The 20,120-nt window shown below is 48.6% G+C and overlaps 1 protein-coding gene and 1 long non-coding RNA gene across 4 annotated transcripts in view; one reads left to right on the top strand and one right to left on the bottom strand.

The window, feature by feature from the left end:
• The window catches only part of LOC309649479, a 69,414-nt gene that overhangs the window by 7,067 nt on the left and 42,227 nt on the right, over positions 1-20,120 (top strand). The window lies entirely within an intron of this gene.
• The window catches only part of BEAN1 (brain expressed associated with NEDD4 1), a 39,431-nt gene that overhangs the window by 18,021 nt on the left and 1,290 nt on the right, over positions 1-20,120 (bottom strand). For 2 of the 3 annotated variants that reach the window (XM_082439524.1, XM_082439523.1), the window contains one exon: positions 12,258-12,364. The exons of the other annotated variant lie outside the window; for it this stretch is intronic. In XM_082439524.1, coding sequence (XP_082295650.1) covers positions 12,258-12,282 — 25 coding nt within the window. In that variant the 5' untranslated portion in view covers positions 12,283-12,364. Of the gene's footprint in view, positions 1-12,257; positions 12,365-20,120 lie in introns of those variants that run through there. 3 annotated transcript variants of the gene reach the window in all.

Genomic DNA, 20,120 nt, shown 5'->3' with positions numbered 1-20,120 from the left:
CTAAGGAGTACAAGAGGGTATCTCCTAACTGTATGCTCCATATCATTTTATTTTCTGTAAATTTTGAAGTTAAATATGCATAAAGCAAATAATTATATACAAGAATAGATAAATAGTCTATATATAAAAGTTTAAGAACATCTGTGAATCCAAAGACACAATTATAAGAGTCAAAAAGCAGTCCACGGGCTTCCCTGGTGGCACAGTGGTTGAGAATCTGCCTGCCAATGCAGGGGACACGGGTTCGAGCCCTGGTCTGGGAAGATCCCACATGCTGCGGAGCGACTAGGCCCGTGAGCCACAATTACTGAGCCTCCACGATGAAGAGTGGCCCCCGCTTGCTGCAACTAGAGAAAGCCCTCGCACATAAACGAAGACCCAACACAGCCAAAAAAAAAAAAAAAAAAAAAAAGCAGTCCACAAAGATGGAGAAGATTTTTGCAATAATATATCCAACACAGGACTGGTAGTCAGAATATATAAAGATCTCCTAGAAATCAGTAATAAAAAGACCCAACGAAAAAGTGGGCAAAAGGCTTAAACAATCACTTCACAAAAGAGGATATCCAAGGTGCTAAATACACTGTACTTAATCACCAGAGAAATTCAAATGAAACCACAAGGTAATATCTCTACTATCTACCAGAATGGCTAAAGTGAAAAAATCCAGACAGCACCAAGCATTGGTGAGGATGTAGGGCAACTAGAGCTATCATATATTGATGATAGTGTGGATTGGTACAGCCACTCTGGAAAACTGTTTAGCTCTATCTATTAAAGCCAAACGCATGGATGTCCTATAACCCAGAAATTCCACTTCTGGGCAGAATGAATTCTCCAACAGAAATGCATCAATATGTTCACCAAAAGTCATGTACTAGAACAGTGCTGTCCAGTAGGGTAGCCACTAGCCACATGTAGCTACTTAAATTAATGAAAATTAAATTAAAATTCAGTTCCTCAAAATTGAAGATGATTCAAAGAAATAGAAAGATATCCCATGCTCCTAGATTGGAAGAATTAATGTTATTAAAATGTCATAATATCCAAAGAAATCTATAGATTTAATGCAATCCCTATCAAAATACCCAGGACATTTTTGACAGAACTAGAACAAATAATCCTAAAACTTATGTGGAACCATAAAAGACCCCAAATTGCCACAGCAATCCTGAGAAAAAAGAACAAAACCGGCAGATACACACACTACTATATCTAAGATAGATAACCAACAAGGACCTACTGTATAGCACAGGGAACTCTACTCAGTATTCTGTGATAACCTATATGAGAAAAGAATCTAAAAAAGAGTGAATATATGTATATATATAATCGAATCACTTTGCTGTACACCTGAAACTAACACAACATTGTAAATCAACTATACTCCAATAAAATTAAATACAAACAAACAAACAAAAAAACACCAAAAAACAAAGCTGGAGGTATAACCCTGCCAAATTCCAGACTATAGTACAAAGTTACAGTAATCAAAACAGCATGGTATTGGCACAAAAACAGACACATAGATCAATGGAACAGAAAAGAGAACCTGGAAATAAACCCACACACCTATGGTTAATCAATCTATGACAAAGGGGGCAAGAATATACAATGGAGAAGAGACAGCCTCTTCAACAAGTGGTGCTGGGAAAACTGGACAGCCACATGTAAAACAGTGAGATTAGAACATTCCCTTACACCGTATACTACAAAAATAAACTTTAAAAGGGTTTAAAGACCTAAATGTAAGACATGAAACCATAAAACTCTTGGAAGAGAACATAGGCAGGACACTCTTTGACATAATTTGGAGCAATATTTCCTTGGATCAGTCTCCTAAGGCAAAAGACATAAAAGCAAAATAAACAAATGGGACCTAATTAAACTTAAAAGCTTTTGCACAGCAAAAGAAACTGTCAACAAATGAAAAGACAACCTACAGGATGGGAGAAAATATTTGAAAATGATGATACCAACAAGGGATTAATGTCCAAAATATACAAACAGCTCATACGGCTCAATATTAAAAAAAATCCAGTCAAAAAATGGGCAGGAGACTTGAATAGACGTTTTTTCGAAAGAAGACATAGAGATGGCTAACAGGCACAAGGAAAGATGCCCAGCATCACTAATTATTAGAGAATTGTAAATCAAAACCACAATAAGGTATCACCTCACACCTGTCAGAATGGCTGTCATCAAAAGGACCACAAATAACAAATGTTGGAGAGGATGTGGAGAAAAGGGAACCCTCGTACACTGTTGCTGGGAATGTAAGTTGGTGCAGTCACTATGGAAAACAGTATGATGCTCCTTAAAAAACTGAAAATAGAACTACCATATAATCCAGCAATTCCACTCCTGAGTATATATCTGGAAAAAATGAAAACACTAATTCAGAAAGATTTATGCACCCCAGTGTTCATAGCAGCACTATTTACAATAGCCAAGACATGGAAGCAACCCAAGTGCCCATCAACAGACAATTGGATTAAGAAGATATGGTGTATATATACAATGGAATATTACTCTGCCATAAAAAGAATGAAATACTGCCATTTGTAGCAATGTGAATGGACCTAGAGAATATTATGCTTAGTGAAATAAGACAGAGAAAGACAAATACTATATGATATCACTTATATGTAGAATCTAAAAAATAAATGAATGTATATGCAAAATAGACTCACAGATATAAAAAACAAACTTGTGGTTATCAAAGGGGAGAAGGAAGGGGAGAGGGACAAATTAGGGATATGGGATTAACAGATACAAACTACTATACATAAAATAGATAAGCAACAAGGATATACTGTATGACACAGGGAATTATACCTATTATCTGGTAATAACCTGTAATGCAAAAATACTGAATCACTATGCTGAATACACCTGAAACTAATACAATATTGTAAATCAAGTATACTTAAACTAAAAAAATTCAGTTCCTCATTTGCACTAGCTACATTTCAAGGGCTCAATAGCTGCACACGGGTTGTGGCTATCATACTGGGCATTGAAGACATAGAACATTTTCATTATTGCAGAAAGCTCCATTGGACAGCACTCTACTAGAATGTTCACTATTCATTCATAGCCCCAAACTGAAAACTACTCAGATGTCTATTAAAGTAGAATGGATAAGTTATTTGTGGTATATTGACACAATGAAATACTATACGGTGATGAGAATAAGTGATCTACAATTATATACAATACTGTGGTTGAATCTCACAATGGAATGTTGAACAAAAGAAGCCAGACACAAAAGAGAACATACTGTATGATTCCAAATGTATAAAGGTCAAAAACAGGCAAAACTAATTTATGGTGACAGAAGTCAAGACAGTGGTTGACCTGGGCATGGGGTAGTGACTGGAAAAGCACACGGTAGATGTTCTGGGATGCAGCTTATGATGTGTTTCTTGATCTGAGTGTGCTTAGTTTGTGAAGATTCGAGTTGTACACTAACAATTTGTGCACCTTTCTGTATGTATGTTATATACAGTGGTGTGCTGGCAAACCAGCTTTCCAGGAAAAAAAAAAGAAAGAAAAAGGAAAAATTCCTGATTTGTAGTGTTGGTTGCCAATTTCCATGGTGTAAATACTCCCAGCATGATGGATTTCAGGCTGGCTACCAATGATTAAATGGGTCATGAATCCCCTGAATATTTAAGTATTCACTCTTGTGAGCTGGTATCTCTACTAAACAAACAAAAAACTAACCCCAGAGAATCCCCAGAAAAGGAATTCCTCAGTTCAGTTCTCACTCCTAACTTTCACAGGTCCTCCTGGAGTCTTGGGGACCAGAGGGGAAGGACTGAGTAGGCAGGAGGGAAAGGGTTTGCTAGTCTGACTGTCCACTGCTTCCATGTTAGACTGAGGGGGAACTAGGTTCTAACAACCTTTGTCCTTTTAAAGACTAGCTTGGTAAGCCAGTCTTGGTACTACCATCCACTCAGTATGATTGGCTTAGGGGTGGACATGTGACTAAATTCTGGCCAGTAAGACATGGGGGTGGTGTGCTCGGGGACTTCTGGGAAAAGTTGCGTCACTGCCTGGGTTGATGGGGGCCATCTTTTTTTTTTTTAATATTTATTTATTTGGCTGTGCTGGGTCTTAGTTGCGACAGACAGGATCTTCGTTGCTGCATGCGGGATCTTTAGTTGTGGCATGTGAACTCTTAGTTGCTGCATGTGGGATCTAGTTCCCTGACTAGGGATTGAACCCAGATTCCCTGCATTGGGAGCACAGAGTTTTAGCCACTGGACCACCAGGGAAGTCCCTGACGGGGGTCATCTTGCAATGCAGAAAATGTTGGTGCAAGAAGATGGAAAGAACCTGGGTCCTTAATGATGTCCATCCTTGACCACTGAAATTGAGAACCCTAAAGCTGTTCCATCTCAGGACTTTCCTCCCTATGCGGAAATAATAAATGTCTTTATTGTTAAAAAAAGAAAAAGACGTGGCTTTTGTCACAGTTTCGCTTTCAAAAGAGGGCTGCTCTTTTTCTGCATCTTCACTGAGAACAGGGGAGCAGGCTCCATGTGGAAGGAGCACTTTATGTGGAGTCAGGCTGGGAGCATCAAAGTTTCAGCCACAGACACGCTGGGTGACCTGGTCCAGTCCCCAATCTGCATCTTAGTTTCTCCATCTCTGGTGTGAGGCAGTTGGGGTAGAGTCCCAGGGTAAGTCCTAAAGGGTCAGCAAAGGACCTCTTACATCCAATCTGCAAGGTAGGGAGAACACGTTTTCTTGCATTGTCCCATTGTGTGCCTGTGATGGGATCTGGTGAAAGGCTGGCATCTGGCTGGCCCCTGATTAGAGCCTGTCAGATGAAGGTGGCCAAGCATGCCATGCTGTGTTTCAACACCAGCCTGGGGCTGGCTGGGAAGGGAGAGGGAACACGTGATCTCCCCTTGAAATGGTCTTGGGAGGACCCTGCAGGGAAGACCGAGTGAGTTCTGCAGCTCTCGCTGTGGGATGCAAGAGCCAGAGGTGAAAGATAGAACAAACTCTTACTGAGCGTCTATGTGCTCACCAAACTCTCAGTCACCCTGGAAACCGGGTCTCATAATCCCATTTCATAGCTGAATAAACGGAGGCTTGGATGATTTAAATACATTTGCTCCAATGGTTTTTGAACCTGCGTCTTTCAGCTCTTGCTGTTTTTACTGTATTAGACTACATCCCCAGCCTTAGCCACATTCCTGGGGGAGACAGACATCATCCAGTGGCTGAAGGGCCTGGCGGATGGGCAGAGGAAAGCTCTGGAATGACTCTCTCTGGAGCAAGGCCTGGAGGTCACCTATGGACATGTAGTCTAGGTGGGGTCAGGTGGGAAGAGGGAGCAGCCCTTAGAAGCTGATGGTTTGGGGGCTAATGGAGGACACGGTTCTTAAGTGCAGAAAGAAGCAAATAGAAGGAACTCTAGGAGGTGAAAATGTATCAAGCTCTCAGAGGGACTAGCGTGGCCAGTGCCCTGGGCTTGGGCCCGGAAGCCCTGCTTTTGAATCCTGTCTCCTCCGTCGGTGGCCCCTGGGTCCATGGGGCATGTGACTTCTCTGTTGGGGCCTCTCTCTCCTGTCTGGGAAGTGTGCAGGCCTGCACACTTCTGTGGTGACATCACAGAGGAAGACCAGCCTTTCCTAATCACCCTGGGCACAGTTCCAGGTGCAGGAGGGGTAGCCAATCTAGGGTGGCCCTTGGCAGAGAAATGGCAATGTCCTTACACATTGCTGTTTTGCAGGTCAGTCCTCTCCAGTGTACTTGACTTTGGGGTGCCATGGGTGACAACTCTGGGGGTCATGCTTTCCTTGGCAAGATTTCTAGATACAGAAACCAACCCAAGACTCAGTCTCTAGATCCTTCCCTTTTCCACGCTCCCAGGGTTGTGGCAGAATAGGCCGGAGGGGGACAAGAGGGTGGCAAGGAGGCCAGTTAGGAGGCTAGGACAGTGGTACAGGTGATGACGATGGTGTCCTTGGTCCTGGGGCTTAGAGGTGGAGGTGGCAAGATGGGGTCAGATTTGAAAGTGAAACTGTTAGGATTTTCAGATTAATTGGTTTGGGGGTAGATGAGAAGGAGAGCAGTAAAAACTGAGAAAGTTTGGGGCTTGAGCACATGGAAGGACTGAGCTGCCATTTCCTGAGATGGGGAAGATGACGGGCAGCTTGGGTGGGGTCTATGAGTCAAGATGTAAGGTTTTGACATGTTCTGAGATGCGCTGTAGACACCCGAGTGGGCAACCGAGTGGAGATATGGGGTGGACAGTTGGATAGCTGAGTCTGGAGTTCAGGGAGAGTCTGGAGTTCAGGGAGAGTCTGGAGCTGGAGATGTAAATTTGGGGACCGTCAGTGTAGGGAAGCTGCTCAGTACCATGAGGTGGATGAGGTCACCCAGGGAGCCCGCTGCCAGGGGACGGGGAAGTGCAGAAACTCTGCCAGCAAGGAGTGCTCTGCAAAAGCTGGGGATACTGCTACTGTTATTAGTACTACATTAAGCACTCAAGCTGAGGTTGATGCCCTCTTGCCAAGGACTCTAATATAAAATGATTGTGCATTTAAAACTGAGATTAGCTATCAGATGCTGAGCACTCACTACAGTCAGACTCTGGCTCAACCAGAGAACTCTGAGGAGGGGCAGCCAGGATGTTTATGGGGCTGTAGAATGGACTCTCCAGTCAAGGGGTGGGGGTGAAGGAGCGGACTTGACTCTACCCTTGTCTTTTTGTCCAGCTGCAGATTATCTAAAATTGAGCCCTGGAAAGACTCACCTGGGGTGTATCCCTGACCCTCACCATTTTCCAGCTGTGTCACCTAGACTAGCTTCTTCATGTCCTTGAGCTTCAGTTTCCTCAGGCCTGAAATGGCCACACTGACCCCTCCTGTGCAGAGTTGCTTCTAGGAAGCAAGAAGGCCACACAAAGAAATGATCGGGGGCTTCCCTGGTGGCGCAGTGGTTGGGAGTCCGCCTGCCAATGCAGGGGACACGGGCTCGAGCCCTGGTCTGGGAAGATCCCACATGCCACGGAGCAACTGGGCCCGTGAGCCACAACCACTGAGCCTGCGCGTCTGGAGCCTGTGCTCCGCAACAAGAGAGGCCGCGATAGTGAGAGGCCCGCGCATCGCGATGAAGAGTGGCCCCCACTTGCCGCAACTGGAGAAAGCCCTCGCGCAGAAACGAAGACCCAACACAGCCGAAAATAAATAAATAAATTAATAAAAAAAAAAAAAGAAATGATCGTAAGGCCTTGTAAGCCCTTTACCTGTGATACCTCATTTGATCCTCAGAGCAACCCTCTTGAGGTGGACAGTCCTTTCAACTTCCATTTTACAGATGAGGAAACTGAGGCTCAGAGAGACATGGCTAGCCGAAGTCACTCCTTCTATTCCCTTGCCCATTCCAAAATCAGACCTCAGCAAGGAATGGACAAAGGTTTCATTTCACAGGCTAATTATTACTGGGTTGTGCCTGCACGTGTTCAGAGGGAGTCTGAGGTTGCATTCCGGCTCAGTAGGAAAGAGCACTGCAGTTGATTAGCAATGTCTGCTCTGGGCAGAGAAGTGGTAAATTGCAGAGTATGCCCCATCATTTGCCCTCCTAGCTTTCAAGTCCTTCCTTCTGTTGACAGCGAAGTCTCTGCAGAGGTAACAGTTACAATGAGCAGAGCAGAAAACAGGAGTGTCCGGTCCAAACCCCGGATTCATCTCCGAAGTCCCCATCTCTCCTCATTTCCTGCATTCTGTTACCAAAGACTTGGGTCCTATTAAGCTGTGTAGAGAGAGGGTGGTCAAAAGACAAGACTTTCAAGTTTCTTGAGCATCTTCTCAGTGCCTGGCACCAAGCTAGATGCTCCTTGTGGTACACCACATCTGGGCATCAAACCAAAAGGCTCTTATGACTATTTCCATTTTACAGATGAGCAAATTGAGGTTTCTAGACGTTAAGTAGCTTGCTCCAGATCACACAGCTGGTTAGTGTCAGTGCCACGTTGCACTTGAACTCAGGTACTGTCTATCACATCACACCAACTCTGAGGGAGAGTCAAGCCCATCCAGAGACTTTTTCAGGCTGCGATTCCTTCCAGCCCTGTGGGCAGCCTGTGAGCTTAGCAGAGACAAGCCCCACCTGATTTCTCTGTGGCTCTCTTTCCTGCTTGGCTACAGGCTCAGTCTCCCCTGCGGCCCCAAAGCCCCTCCTCCCCCAGGTCCGTACTTTGAGGCCACCTCCACCTCACAGGGAGCTCTGTGGAGCTGCCATGTGCTGGTGGCGAAGAAGAGGTTGTGAAGCATCTGTTCTTGGAGCCTGGGTCCTGGGGGAATCCTGGGCTGCCCTGCCCAGCTGGGGCCAGATGGAGGAGGCTCCCACGCCTCCAGCCTCTCTGAGGATCCAGGCTGGTCCCCCTCCTCCTCACTCAGTGCTTAAGGCTGGAAATGGCTCACAGGCCTGCACTTGCAGGGAGACGACCTGACTTCCCTCCTGCAGCCTTGTGGCCAAAACCCTCAGGGCTTCCCCTCCCCTGTTCTTGCCTCCTCTCCCTGCCTTAGTCTTTTCATCTGCTTGACTGGGCAGAGGGGCATGGAGGTCTGCTGGGGCTGTCTCTGCGAGGGGCTGAGATGAGCTAAGATGCTTGGAAGGTAAGATGGGGCCGGGGATGTGGTAGGGCCTGGGAGGAGTGGGCCCAGCCTGGTCTGCTTCATGGCTGCCCAGCTCCTGAGAGGCCAGTGGATGGTCCCACTTCACCCAGTGTCTGAATCTGTGGGTACTGGGCAGACGCCTGCCCATTGCCCTACTCCTCCCTGCCCTGGATCCACGTTCCCTGCTGACTCTCCCTGACCTCCTGAACTCTAACTCCTAGGAGATGGGTCTTGCTTGGGAAACTCTAGGGCTTGTTTTTCCTTCTGGGGACTTTCCTTTCTGCCCTTCTCAATCGGCAGGGTGTAGGGGTGTGGAAACCTAAACAGGAACAAGCTGTGATTCCTATCCTAAGTTTTCCAGGTTTTAATGGTCTTTGGCATCTTTGCATGTACTGAGCAAGATAATTTTGTGAGCTAAGAAGGTTCAAGGATTCCCTGTTAGGTGTCTAAATTCGCAGAGCGGGAAAGGAGGTGCTAAAAAAAAGAGGGTGTGTGTCCATGGCAGGGCCCTCCTGGGACTTCCGGCTTCATCCCTCATTGCTCCGGGTCAGGTGTATGTAGATGTCTGGGGCTCTTGTGGTTCTGCATCCCTTCCAGAACCTGCGTGAAGGCCTCTGGTCTGCGAGCCCAGGAGGCCGCCCATAAGACATCTGCTTCACCTCGATTTGCTCACTTGTCTGGTTGTTCCATAAGCATCTACTGAGGCAGCAATTTCCAGGTTGGGTCTGAGGAGGGGCCCAGATGGGGGGGAAGTCAGAAGGGAGATCCGTTGACCCAGTTTGGAAACCCCGGGGTCTCCTTGGGCAGTTGGCAATGATGGGTGTGTTGGAGGGGAACTGACGGTCACTCCCAGATTTCTGGCCTGAAGAACTGAGTGGTGGTGATGGTGGTGGTGATGGTGGTATCCTAAACCAAAACAGCAAAATCAAGCAAGCCAGCATGGAGGGGAAGACAAGGAGTTCAGTTTGGGACAGGCTGTATTTGAGCAGTGAAGACGGGGGCTGCCCAGGGGAGCCAGGCAGCAGAAGGCAGAAGGAATCAGAAGCTCAGGCAGAACTGGGGTGGGAGAGAGCCGGGACGCTGCCGGCCTAGACGCTGCAGTTGAGAGCAGAGTGAGGATGAAATGGTCTGGAGTGTGTGGGGCGAGAAGGCCAGCAGGATTGGAGTCTCGGGGGACCCAGCATCCCAGGGCAGGTGCTGGAAGAATCCACCCACCTCCAGCACCAAACGAGACCAGGAATGGATGGTCAGAGCCCAGAGAGCCAGAGGGGCTGGAGGAGAACCTGAGGGCTCAGATTCAGGAACCCAGTGGAGGAGTTACCTAGAAGACTGATGTGACCAACAGAGTCAGATGCAGCTGAGAACTGGAAACTCTGGGATGGACTTAGCGACACAGATGCTGATGCGGTGTTGGTGTGGGGTTGCAGGAGCCAGATTGAAGCAGACTAAGGGTGCTGAAAGGGGTGCTGTGAGCACTTCTTAGACAAGTGCAGAGAAAAGGTAAAGAGTCTGATTGGACAACGTGAGGAGAAGAATCCGGCAGAGAAGGGGAGAGATGATGGAGGAAGGGGTGGGCCTGGACAATCCCATGGGACCCAGCCTGCCATTGCCTGGGACACCCTTCTCCCATTGAAATCTGAACAGACCCCAACCTGTAGGTGTTAGCAGAGCTGCTCTGGCTGAAGCAATGGGTGGTGGGGCTCCTGGGTTCTGCCTGCCTGGGCTCCCCTCACCCTCCAAGGAGCCTCACAGTTGCCCTGAGCTCCTGGAACCCACTGGCCTCAGTCCTCTTCATTTTAGAGATGAGGACGGGCTGGCCAAAGCCACAGAGAGAATCTGGTGGCAGAGTCAGGAGCTTCAGCTTCTCCCCCTCTAGCGCCTCATCCACAGTGTCTGACTGTGCATTTATTTATTCAACAAACATTGAGTGCCTACTGCATGCTAGGTGCTGGGCCTGTTGGCGTGGGGTGGGGCGGTGAGGGGAGAGGGGAATTCAGAGATGTGCAGGAACTGCTTCTGACCAGCCCAGAATACCCATGACCATACCCTGGAGTCCTCAGGAGCTGGATGCACAAAGCCCTGTCCTGGGGTGTCGGCCCCTATTAGTGCAGACAGGCGGGGCTCCGAAGGGCCTGGCTTGAGCCCAGAAGGTTCTGGAAAGCCCTCCGTACTCAGCAGCCCCAGCCTTCTCCACTGCTGGCTGCTCCCAGGAGTGAGGGCACAGCCACCCTGACCCTCTGTGGGGCAGGTGTCCCTGGGCTCCGACCTGCTCCCCCTGTGGCAGCCTTCCCACCTGGCCTGGGGCTGGGGCTTTGACACCTGATTATGCCACAACAGCAACCTTGGTGACAACAATAACATTTATTGAGCTTGTCCTATCTGTCAGAAAGCTTATCACTCTTGACCTATGCCCTCCTCGGTACCCATGGCAGCCAGCAGCCAGGCTGGGCTCCCCCGCCCCCTGAACACCACTCTTTGCACAATAAACCCATTGCCACCTTGCCCTCCCCGGCCCGCCTCGTGATGATCGCTCCCAGACGGGAGGGGCCGGCTCTCCCCACCCCGACTGCAGCAGCCCTTTGATGTTCCAACAATTGACAGTTGGGATTTCGACTATATGCAAGAGAGGTCCCCAACCCCATGATTCGGGACATGTAACCAATGGCGCAGATTTGAACAGACACTGGTGAGCGGGCCGAAGGGAGATGACAAGTAGAGGGAGGGTAAGGTGGGGGCCCTGAACTCACGCAGACTCACAGTCCCGCCTCACCACGGAGAGGGGATGGGGAGGTTATGCACGTCCTCCCAAACTGCAGCAAATGATGGTGGCTTCGAGGGGGTTCAGGGCACATCACGGGAGGAAGCAGGTGGCTGCCAGGGGGAGAGGTGAAGGCGACTCTGGGGTAAGGGTGGCAGCGTGAGTCGGTGAAGGTGGGGCTGATGACAACTAGGGGAGTGAGCCCCAGGGGCTGTGACCTTGAGCCCCGGGGTACACCTGATTGTGTCCATCTTCTAGACGTGTGAGTGTCAGGGAGCCATGAGAGAATGTTACGGGCAAAATCATCTATGGCTTCAGTAGATGGAAATGAATTAGTAAATGAGGGGCTGCATGGTGGGGCTACTCCAGGAAGGGTTTCCTAGGACACTGAACTCCAAGGAGCGTGTTCTGTGGCGCACCCATCCCGTGAGACATTCCTTGTGGTCACGTAGATTTGGGAAGATCACTGGGCTTTCTCTTTCCTATGGAGCCTCACAACACAGCACCACATTAAAGGCTCTGAAAAGTCCAGCAAAACCCGCTTGACTTGTCTCACTCAGCATTTCCCACACTCACTTGACCATGGAATTAAAAAAAAAGTAACCCCATTAATATCCCTTGGAGGAACCCTGAACCACACTTTGGGAAGTGCTCATACAGAGGGATTCGCAAAGTGAGATGACTCTTGCAGACGTCAGGAGTCTTCTGTGTTGCCCTCCCCCCATCCGTCATATCACATCACACCCTGATCAGACCCCTGGAGCTCTCTGGCCAAACATCCTAGAGACATTCTCTGCAGTCCTGACTCTGCCCTCACCTGGCCCTGGTCCATGGGAGGATGTGGGGAGGAGACTTACAGGGGCAGGGGCGTTTGAAGGACATGTAATCCTTGGAGCAGAACAGCGGAGCCAGCCTGCCCACGTGCACAGCTCTGACTTCTTGCAGGGAAGGACCCTCCGCTCACCTGCAGAGACACAAACAGGCAGGTGATGGGGGCGCCCATACAGCACCTACCGACCCTGCAGGGCGCTCCTGTACCTTGGGCTGTCAACCTCTGGGGAGAGGATGGTGACTTTGAGAGCATGGGCCTAGTCTGGGTGGGGGCCTGGAGGGCTCTGGGCTGCAGAATATGGGGGTTCTGGGCAGGGGTGGCACAAATGTGTGCTGGGTTCTCAGTGGTCGGTGGAAGAGGGGAATCTCTCTTCTGGGTGGACCCTTGAGAATCTTGTAACTGTCAGGGCTGGAAAGACCCTTAAAGATCAGTTCAATGTCCTCATTTCACAGAAGGGGAAAGTGAGAACTGGAGAGGGTGAGGGACTAGTTTAAGGTCCCACAGCTGGCTTTGGAAGGGAATTCATAGATGCCTAGCTCAAAACCTTATTATTATCATCATCATCATTGCAGCAGTTTTAAGAGGAAGATGCTCTGCTCTTTTCATTCTCATTTTATAAATAAGGCAGTTGAGGCTCAGAGAGGTTATGAAGCTTTCCAAGGTCACACAGCTTCTAATTACAGGCTGGGACTAGAACCCAGGTCTGTTTGACTCCAAAGCCCACACTGTCAGCCAGCACACTCCCTTAGAAGGCACCTAATATATTAAATTACCAATTCAGAAATAAGGACCTAGAGAATGAAATTGTCTCTTCCCCAATTCCCCCTGTACCCCCAAGTGAACATCCAGGTGTCAGGATGTCTGTGCAGCAAAGGACTGCCAGGTCACTCTAACACCCATTTGCAATGGAAGAGACATTTTCAGAAAGTAATCCATCCTCCCATGCTGCTGGAGATCTGAACTGATTCAGTCTCTCCTGGTATGTCCCCAGGTGACAGGAGGCTATGGGAATATTAGGGAGTTATAGTTCTTATTTCTAGGGAGTGCGGTCACTTTACTTGCAGAAACCAAACTGCACCTTTGGATGGATGTGGAGCCGAGCAGGTACTTGCAGGGGAAGCTGTCAGTCACAAGCCAATGGGAAAAGAGCCTGGCCCCTCTAGGTCCCAGGGGGCATTCGGCTTCCCTGATCCTGGGGATGATATCATTGTGGACAGAACTTTTCTGTAACAGGCGGGTCCAGAGGTCCCACCCTTTTCTCCTCCAGGGATCCCTTTCATTATATATATTTTTTCTCCAAATGGGTCCCCTATTTTGACGGGGCCAATTGGCCAAACTACACTAGTAACTGATTATTCTATTTAATAAACAAATCAAACACCTATCTTTGGAGAGCCTGAGCTCAGAAGTCCAATTCCTGAGTGCTAATATCAGCGCAGTGTGACTTTGGACAAAGCACTTCACCTCTCTGAGGTGCAGTGTCTTCCTGGGGATAGCAGGGTAAGAACACTTAAGCTGCCGTGAGGACAGGGATTATGTGCGGAAAGCCCCTGGCAGGAGGTGTGTGGCTGCAAAATGTTCATTCTGCTGCCTGAGGGGGGTGGGAGGGAAGGGGCCATCACTGCCGCTGACCTGGGAATCCCTCTTCAGGTGGCTTCTTCCAGCTCAGCCTGTCCTGGTGTGAACCCCAGGCTGGCCTGACACCCACTCCCAGTCCCCATAGAAACCCAGTCAAGAGTTCCGATGGGGGAAGTGAAGGTAGGATGTGATCTCCCCAGGCCTGGTAGAACCGGCGTGGAAGGCTGCTCGGGGAACTGTGATTTCACACCAGAAAACTCACAGAGCATCTCAGGGCCTGGGATCTGTGCTTTCTAAAAATACATGTGTGTACGTGTGTCTGTGTTCATTTCTGCGGGTGTGCTGGTGTGCACTGTGGCTGCTTGTGAGTCTGGAGGAGGATGTAAGTGGGCTGACAGGTCATCTCTTGCGCTGCTTCCAGAGAGGTCTTTCTTAAAGGCAAGATGGATTATGTCATTTGCTGATAAGTCTTCCACAGCTCCCAGTGCCCTCAGGAAAATGTCCTGGCTTCCGCCCCAACCTCCACAGTTCCAGGGCTGTTTCCCTCTCTAGTGAGTTGGCATAGTGTGGGCGCTTGGTAAATGCACGCTGAATGTACACTTACTGTAAGGTTATCCTGGTGGCACCTGATGCCATGGAGGGTGCTGACCAGCTCTAACACTTCAAGCAGTTGTCCCCAAGGTCCTGCTTCTCCTAGAGGCCCCCTGTACCCCCTCTTTCCTCCCACTGGGCCTTGTGACACTGAGATGAAGGCTGGGGTTTTGTAGGGTATGGGGAGGTGGGAGATGACCTCCCAGGGCAGGGGGCACCAAAAACCCTTGCGTTACGTATCGTTTTCCATGGTCAGTTTGGGTGTTTGGTGGACAGCGTGTTAGGTTCCCAGGTGGCCAGGAGGCTGGCAAGGGGCCAGCAGGTTTGGCCATGGGTCAGGTAGACATTTCCATATGTGGAGATGTTCCGGGCACGCCGGCTTTCAGGGTGGCTCACGTTCACCAAACACCTGCATGTGCCAGTTAAGATCACTGAAATTACTGCAACAGGTCCCCCGAAGTGGGTAACAGTTTCATTTTGCAAATGAGAAAACTCACAGGCTCCGTGACATAACCCACCCAAAGTCACCCAAAGAGAAGAGGTGGAGGAAGAGCAATGCAGGGAGGGACTCTGTCACTACGCCCCGCCACAGTGCCCCTTGGTTACTGCAGGGACACCCCACAGAGATCTGACACCAGGTCACGTCTCCCCCCACGCCCGCCGCACTCAGCACCCAGCATCAGAGGCGAGGCGTGTCCCTGCCTGTGACTCATCTCCGACTGGATTGTCTGGCTGGAAACTGGAGGGCGGGCCGGCGGGCTGCGGTATTCCAGGTTCTGAAGTGGCTGAATGGTGGGCGGCGAGTCCACGTCACTCCCACTTTGCTTCACGTCCCTGCTCCCGGAATACCTCCTTTCTGTAGCCACTGCGACACTCTGATCTCGATCAATGAGCCTGTGGTTAGTGGACTGGCGCCGTATCCCTGGCGGAGGCGGCCAGGTAACAGCGGGGACAGGACGGTCAGCGCATGCGCGGCAGAGGCACCCGGACTGGAGGGTTGAGCTTCACGGGGGTCCACGGCAGACGCGGCAGGGCCGCGCAGGGGCTGGCCTCCGGGATGGGCCACGTCTATGCAGCGCCTGCTCAGCCCATTGGATCTCAAAACAAATCCCCATTTTACAGTTGACGACACAGAAAGGAGTCTCAGAAATGAGGGAGGCGGGTCTTTTAAGTCTGGGACCCAGCTGATGGTTTCCCTAATGGACAAAATCATTCCTTGGCAAGTGCGGGTAGATGTCATTACAGGCATACCTCGGAGATACTGCGGTTTGGTGGTCGCGAGGCTCCAGACCACCGCAGTACAGCGAGTCACACGATTTTTTTGGTGTCCCAGTGCATATCAAAGTTAGGTTCACACTATACTGTAGTCTGTTAGGTTTGCAGTAGATATTTATCTAAAAAACAATGTACATACCTTAATTTAAAAATACTTTATTGGGACTTCCCTGGCGGCCCAGTTGTTAAGACTCCCTGTTCCCAATGCAGGGGGCTCGGGTTCGAACCCTGGTCGGGGAACTAAGATCCCGCATGCCGCATGGCGTGGCCAAAAAAAAGAAAAAAAAAAACTTTACTGCTAAAAAACGCTAACCATCATCTGAGCCTTCAGTGGGTGGTAATCTTTTTGTGACAGTAACATCAAAAATCACTGGTCACAGATCACCACAGCAAATACAACAGCAATGAAAAAGTTTGAAATGTTGTGAGAATCACCAAAATGTGACATAAGGGACATGAAGTGGGCAAATGCAGTTGGAAAAATGGCATGGATAAGACTTGCTTGACGCAAGGTTGCTCCAAAACGTCAGTTGGTAAAAACAAGCAATATCTGTGAAGAGCAATGAAACGAGGTATGCCTGTAAACGTTTGTCACGTGATTAAATGAAGAAGCAAATGAACTCAGGAGTGGAGGAGAAAAAGAGTGAGAGGACAGTGGCAGAGAGGCTGGCAGAGGACACGGAGGTTTGCAAATAAGTAACTTGGTCCTGATGTTAGAAAAGGGATCCAAGTGTGTGGCAGCCTCTGCAGCAAGGAGGCCTTCCGTCCCCATGCAACATCTGGCCAAATGTGTGCTACACTGGGTTGGTCAGGAAATGCCTGGAGGTTACTGGGTCTTCAGGTTGCCTTCATTTACCTGGAGTAGTCCTCTATTGGATCAGCTGCCTTCCCCGCTGCCACCAAGGCCCAACTTCTAAGACTTGATATACTGACTAACTACATAAACCGGTCCATTTGCAAATCAGCAAATAGGTCCTGACCAAGGGTGTAGAGAAGCCTGATTCAGGGTCCAGAAAACACCAAAGAGGGCATAGAAAAGTATTATTACAGTGGTGAAACATGGGATGCGTCCCCAGTGTCCAATAAGAGAGGAGAGGCTGAGAAAATTCTGGCATATGCTTATAATGGAATATTGTATAGGCATGGAATCATGTTTTTAAAGAAATTTTAATAACATAAAAGACTTTCAGTATACTGTTAAGAGGGGGGAAAAACCCCACCAGGTAAGCAGGTTCTAGAACTCTGCCTACAATATGATCCGTATTTTGTAAGGAAAAAAAAAAAAAAACCAGAGAAAATATTCACACATAGAAAAAGATTAAAAGGAAATAGACTAAAATATCCACAGTCACGTACTCTCTGGGCAGTGGTGAGATTGAGGAGGCTTTTTATGTTCTTTTATTTTTTAAAAATGATTTTCCAAATTTTCTTCAATGAACATGTATTACTTTTATAATCTGAAAAATCATTAAAATGAAGATTTGAAAACACCTTTTATGCTAACAAAATAAAGAATAATTAAATGAATATATCAGTGATAGTTAACTCACTGGAAGTTTTTTTTAAAATTTATTTTTATTTTTTATTTTTTTTATTTATTGATTGATTACTATGTTGGGTCTTCGTTTCTGTGCTAGGGCTTTCTCTAGTTGTGGCAAGCGGGGGCCACTCTTCATTGCGGTGCGCGGGCCTCTCACTATCGTGGCCTCTCCTGCTGCAGAGCACAGGCTCCAGACACGCAGGCTCAGTAGTTGTGGCCCACGGGCCTAGCTGCTCCGCGGCATGTGGGATCCTCCCAGACCAGGGCTCGAACCTGTGTCCGCTGCATTAGCAGGCAGATTCTCAACCACTGCGCCACCAGGGAAGCCCTCACTGGAAATTTTAAACGCTAATTTAATTGCCTTTGAACATGCCATTTTTTATTGCCAAAATTTAAAAAAGTTAACTTGTCTTTGAACTTACTGATAAGGAGCTTTACTAACATGTTAGGAAAATAATCTCCACTGGTTTTAACCTTCATCACATTTTCCTTGGCGCTTGAGCAGGTCCTATTTGCCAGATTTTTGAGAGAATAGTTTCTGCCATGAACCTTGAGGTTTATCTTCAGGCAAGCTATACACTTGGCAATAATAATAATAATAATAATAGACCTCATGTTTGTAAAACACTTTATAATTTGCAAAGCATACGAAGTGCTGGTTATTGTTCTTGTCTCTGGGGATATGAGAGTGAGCAAAGTGGTTAAAAGTCCCTGCCTTTGGGGAGTTTACATTATATTGGTGAGGGCAGACAATAAACAAATGAATAAGATATATAAATGTTGGGGGTGATAAGTGCTATGGAGAAAAATGGAGAGAAGAGAGATAGGGAATAAATGGGGCGGGGAGCTGCTCTTTTAAATCAGTTTGATACTGTTTGAATAGAAAAAAAATGAAGATGTCTCTAAAAATTCTATAGCCCATGGGCAATTAACACATAGACATACAATGATTGAAGATATCCATTGAGGAAGCATTCCATTAACTAATTACATATCGTCTAAGATACAATGTGCTAATTATCAATTTTACAAACTCATAAAATTATGATGAGTCATAGTGATGTTTTAAGTTTTCTATACCTAGCAAAGTTAGTCCTTAACCTTTCTAAGCCTCAGTGTTCTCATCTATAAAATAGGGACAATTATAGTACTTATATCAGAGGGCTGTCCTCAGACTCCAGAGAGAAAATACTTATGCTTGGGAAAGAGCATGCATTCAGTGCATGTTCATAATGCAGACATAGCAAGACCATTGCGAGGGGTCCATTCGTCACTGCCACGTGTTTCCTGTATATTGTTTCTCCAGTCCTCACGACTATACTGGGAAATGTAGACTATTTGTTCCCCTTTTCAAGAGGAAATTGAGGCTCTGAAAGGTAAATCTCCTGCCCAGAATCACAAGCCATAAACCCAGGTAGTCCAGCTCCAAGAAGCTGTGCTCTCAGCCACAACTGTACTTTGTGCCAGGGGGATTCAGAAGCCCTCCTGGCTTCAGTTTCTCCCTTTAGGAGGCTGAGAGCTGGCTGCCACCTTCTCGTCCCTTACCCTGTGCTGTGAGCACTTCCAGGGCAAAAGCTTCAGGTAACAGGCATCTGAGTGTGTCTAACTGATTATTCCCCAAGACTGAAGGAGGTGCCCGTATCCCCATCACGTTGCCGCCTGGCTGTACTCCACTATGTGAACCAGGTGACACAAACCTCCTAAATTAGTTTCTGATTAACTCCTTTGGGAAGAAGAGGTGAGGATTATAGAAGATGCTGGGATGTGACACCCTGGTGGGTGAATGGGGGAGGGGTGGGAGTAGGCTACAGAGGAAGAAGACGACAGAGGGGGTTTTTGTGTAGAAACAGCCCCCAGGAGGCAGCCCATTCTGCTTGTCTCACTAGGTCCCCACCAGGCAGCATGTGGACAGACCCCCCCCACCCCACCCCGTTCTCACAGCTGGGGCACAGGTGAGCAGGACTAACACGGGTGTCCACAAGCTGGACATTTGTTTTCTTCCCAGCAATGCTCCTGGTTACCTACACCCTCCACGCCACCCCAAGGATTCCAGCATCCTTTCCCAGGCCCTGGGCCTCATTGGTTCTGCTCTGGGTCTGAAGCCTCAGCTGCACAGACTGGGCAGATCTCTTCCTGGGGCCCTTCCAGCTCTGAACTTCTAAACTCTCTGTCAGCCACGGGCTCCATTTCCTCCCCAAGGGTTATCATTTCTGGTGCCTCGTGGCTCGGTTGCCTGGATGAACACACCACGGTCAGCACAGGTTCAGGGTTGGGACCCCTCGGACTTCCTGCTGTCTCCTTGCCCTGGTGGCTGCTCCCCCTGCTGCTCTTCACTGCCTGTCTGAACTGTCACCACCGGAACATCCAAGCCACCTGACTGTCTGATTGCTGCTCAGGGAAAGCAGTCCTCCCCAGGCCCCAATCCCCAGAGTGGAGGGAGGTGTGAATTCCCTCGCACAGAGTGTGAGCAGCAGACATCAGTCAAGGGCAAAAGAAAGAGTTGGTCAGATACAGACTTTCCCAACCTGGATGGAGATGACAGGTAGGGAGGCGAGCACCGCTGGGAAGCGGAGCGCCCAGGGAGGAGGGAACAGCTGAGAAAGGGCAGGCCCTAAAGAGAGGGTTTTGCACTGCAGTTAGATGTCAACAAGCCCTTGGGGGATTCAAAGGCCTCCTTGGAGGGGGGCTTGGGGGGTTGGGAGGGGGTCGTGTTGCCGCCACCTCAGGGCAACTCGCTCTGCCTCAGCATCCACTGGTGCTGCATGCTTCACAGAACGACACCTGTAGTCAACCTGAATTGAGTGATGGCTGAGTGCCAAGCACCATGCTAGGCCCCCTACAAGCATCACCTCATTGAATCCTCCCAACTCACCTTCCCCATGTTTCAGATGGGGAAACTGAGGC

The sequence above is a fragment of the Balaenoptera physalus genome, assembly GCF_965194825.1.
Source record: "Balaenoptera physalus genome assembly, chromosome: 19".
In the NCBI taxonomy this organism is placed as follows: Eukaryota; Metazoa; Chordata; class Mammalia; order Artiodactyla; family Balaenopteridae; genus Balaenoptera; species Balaenoptera physalus.
This window is presented reverse-complemented; position numbering and strand designations above follow the sequence as displayed.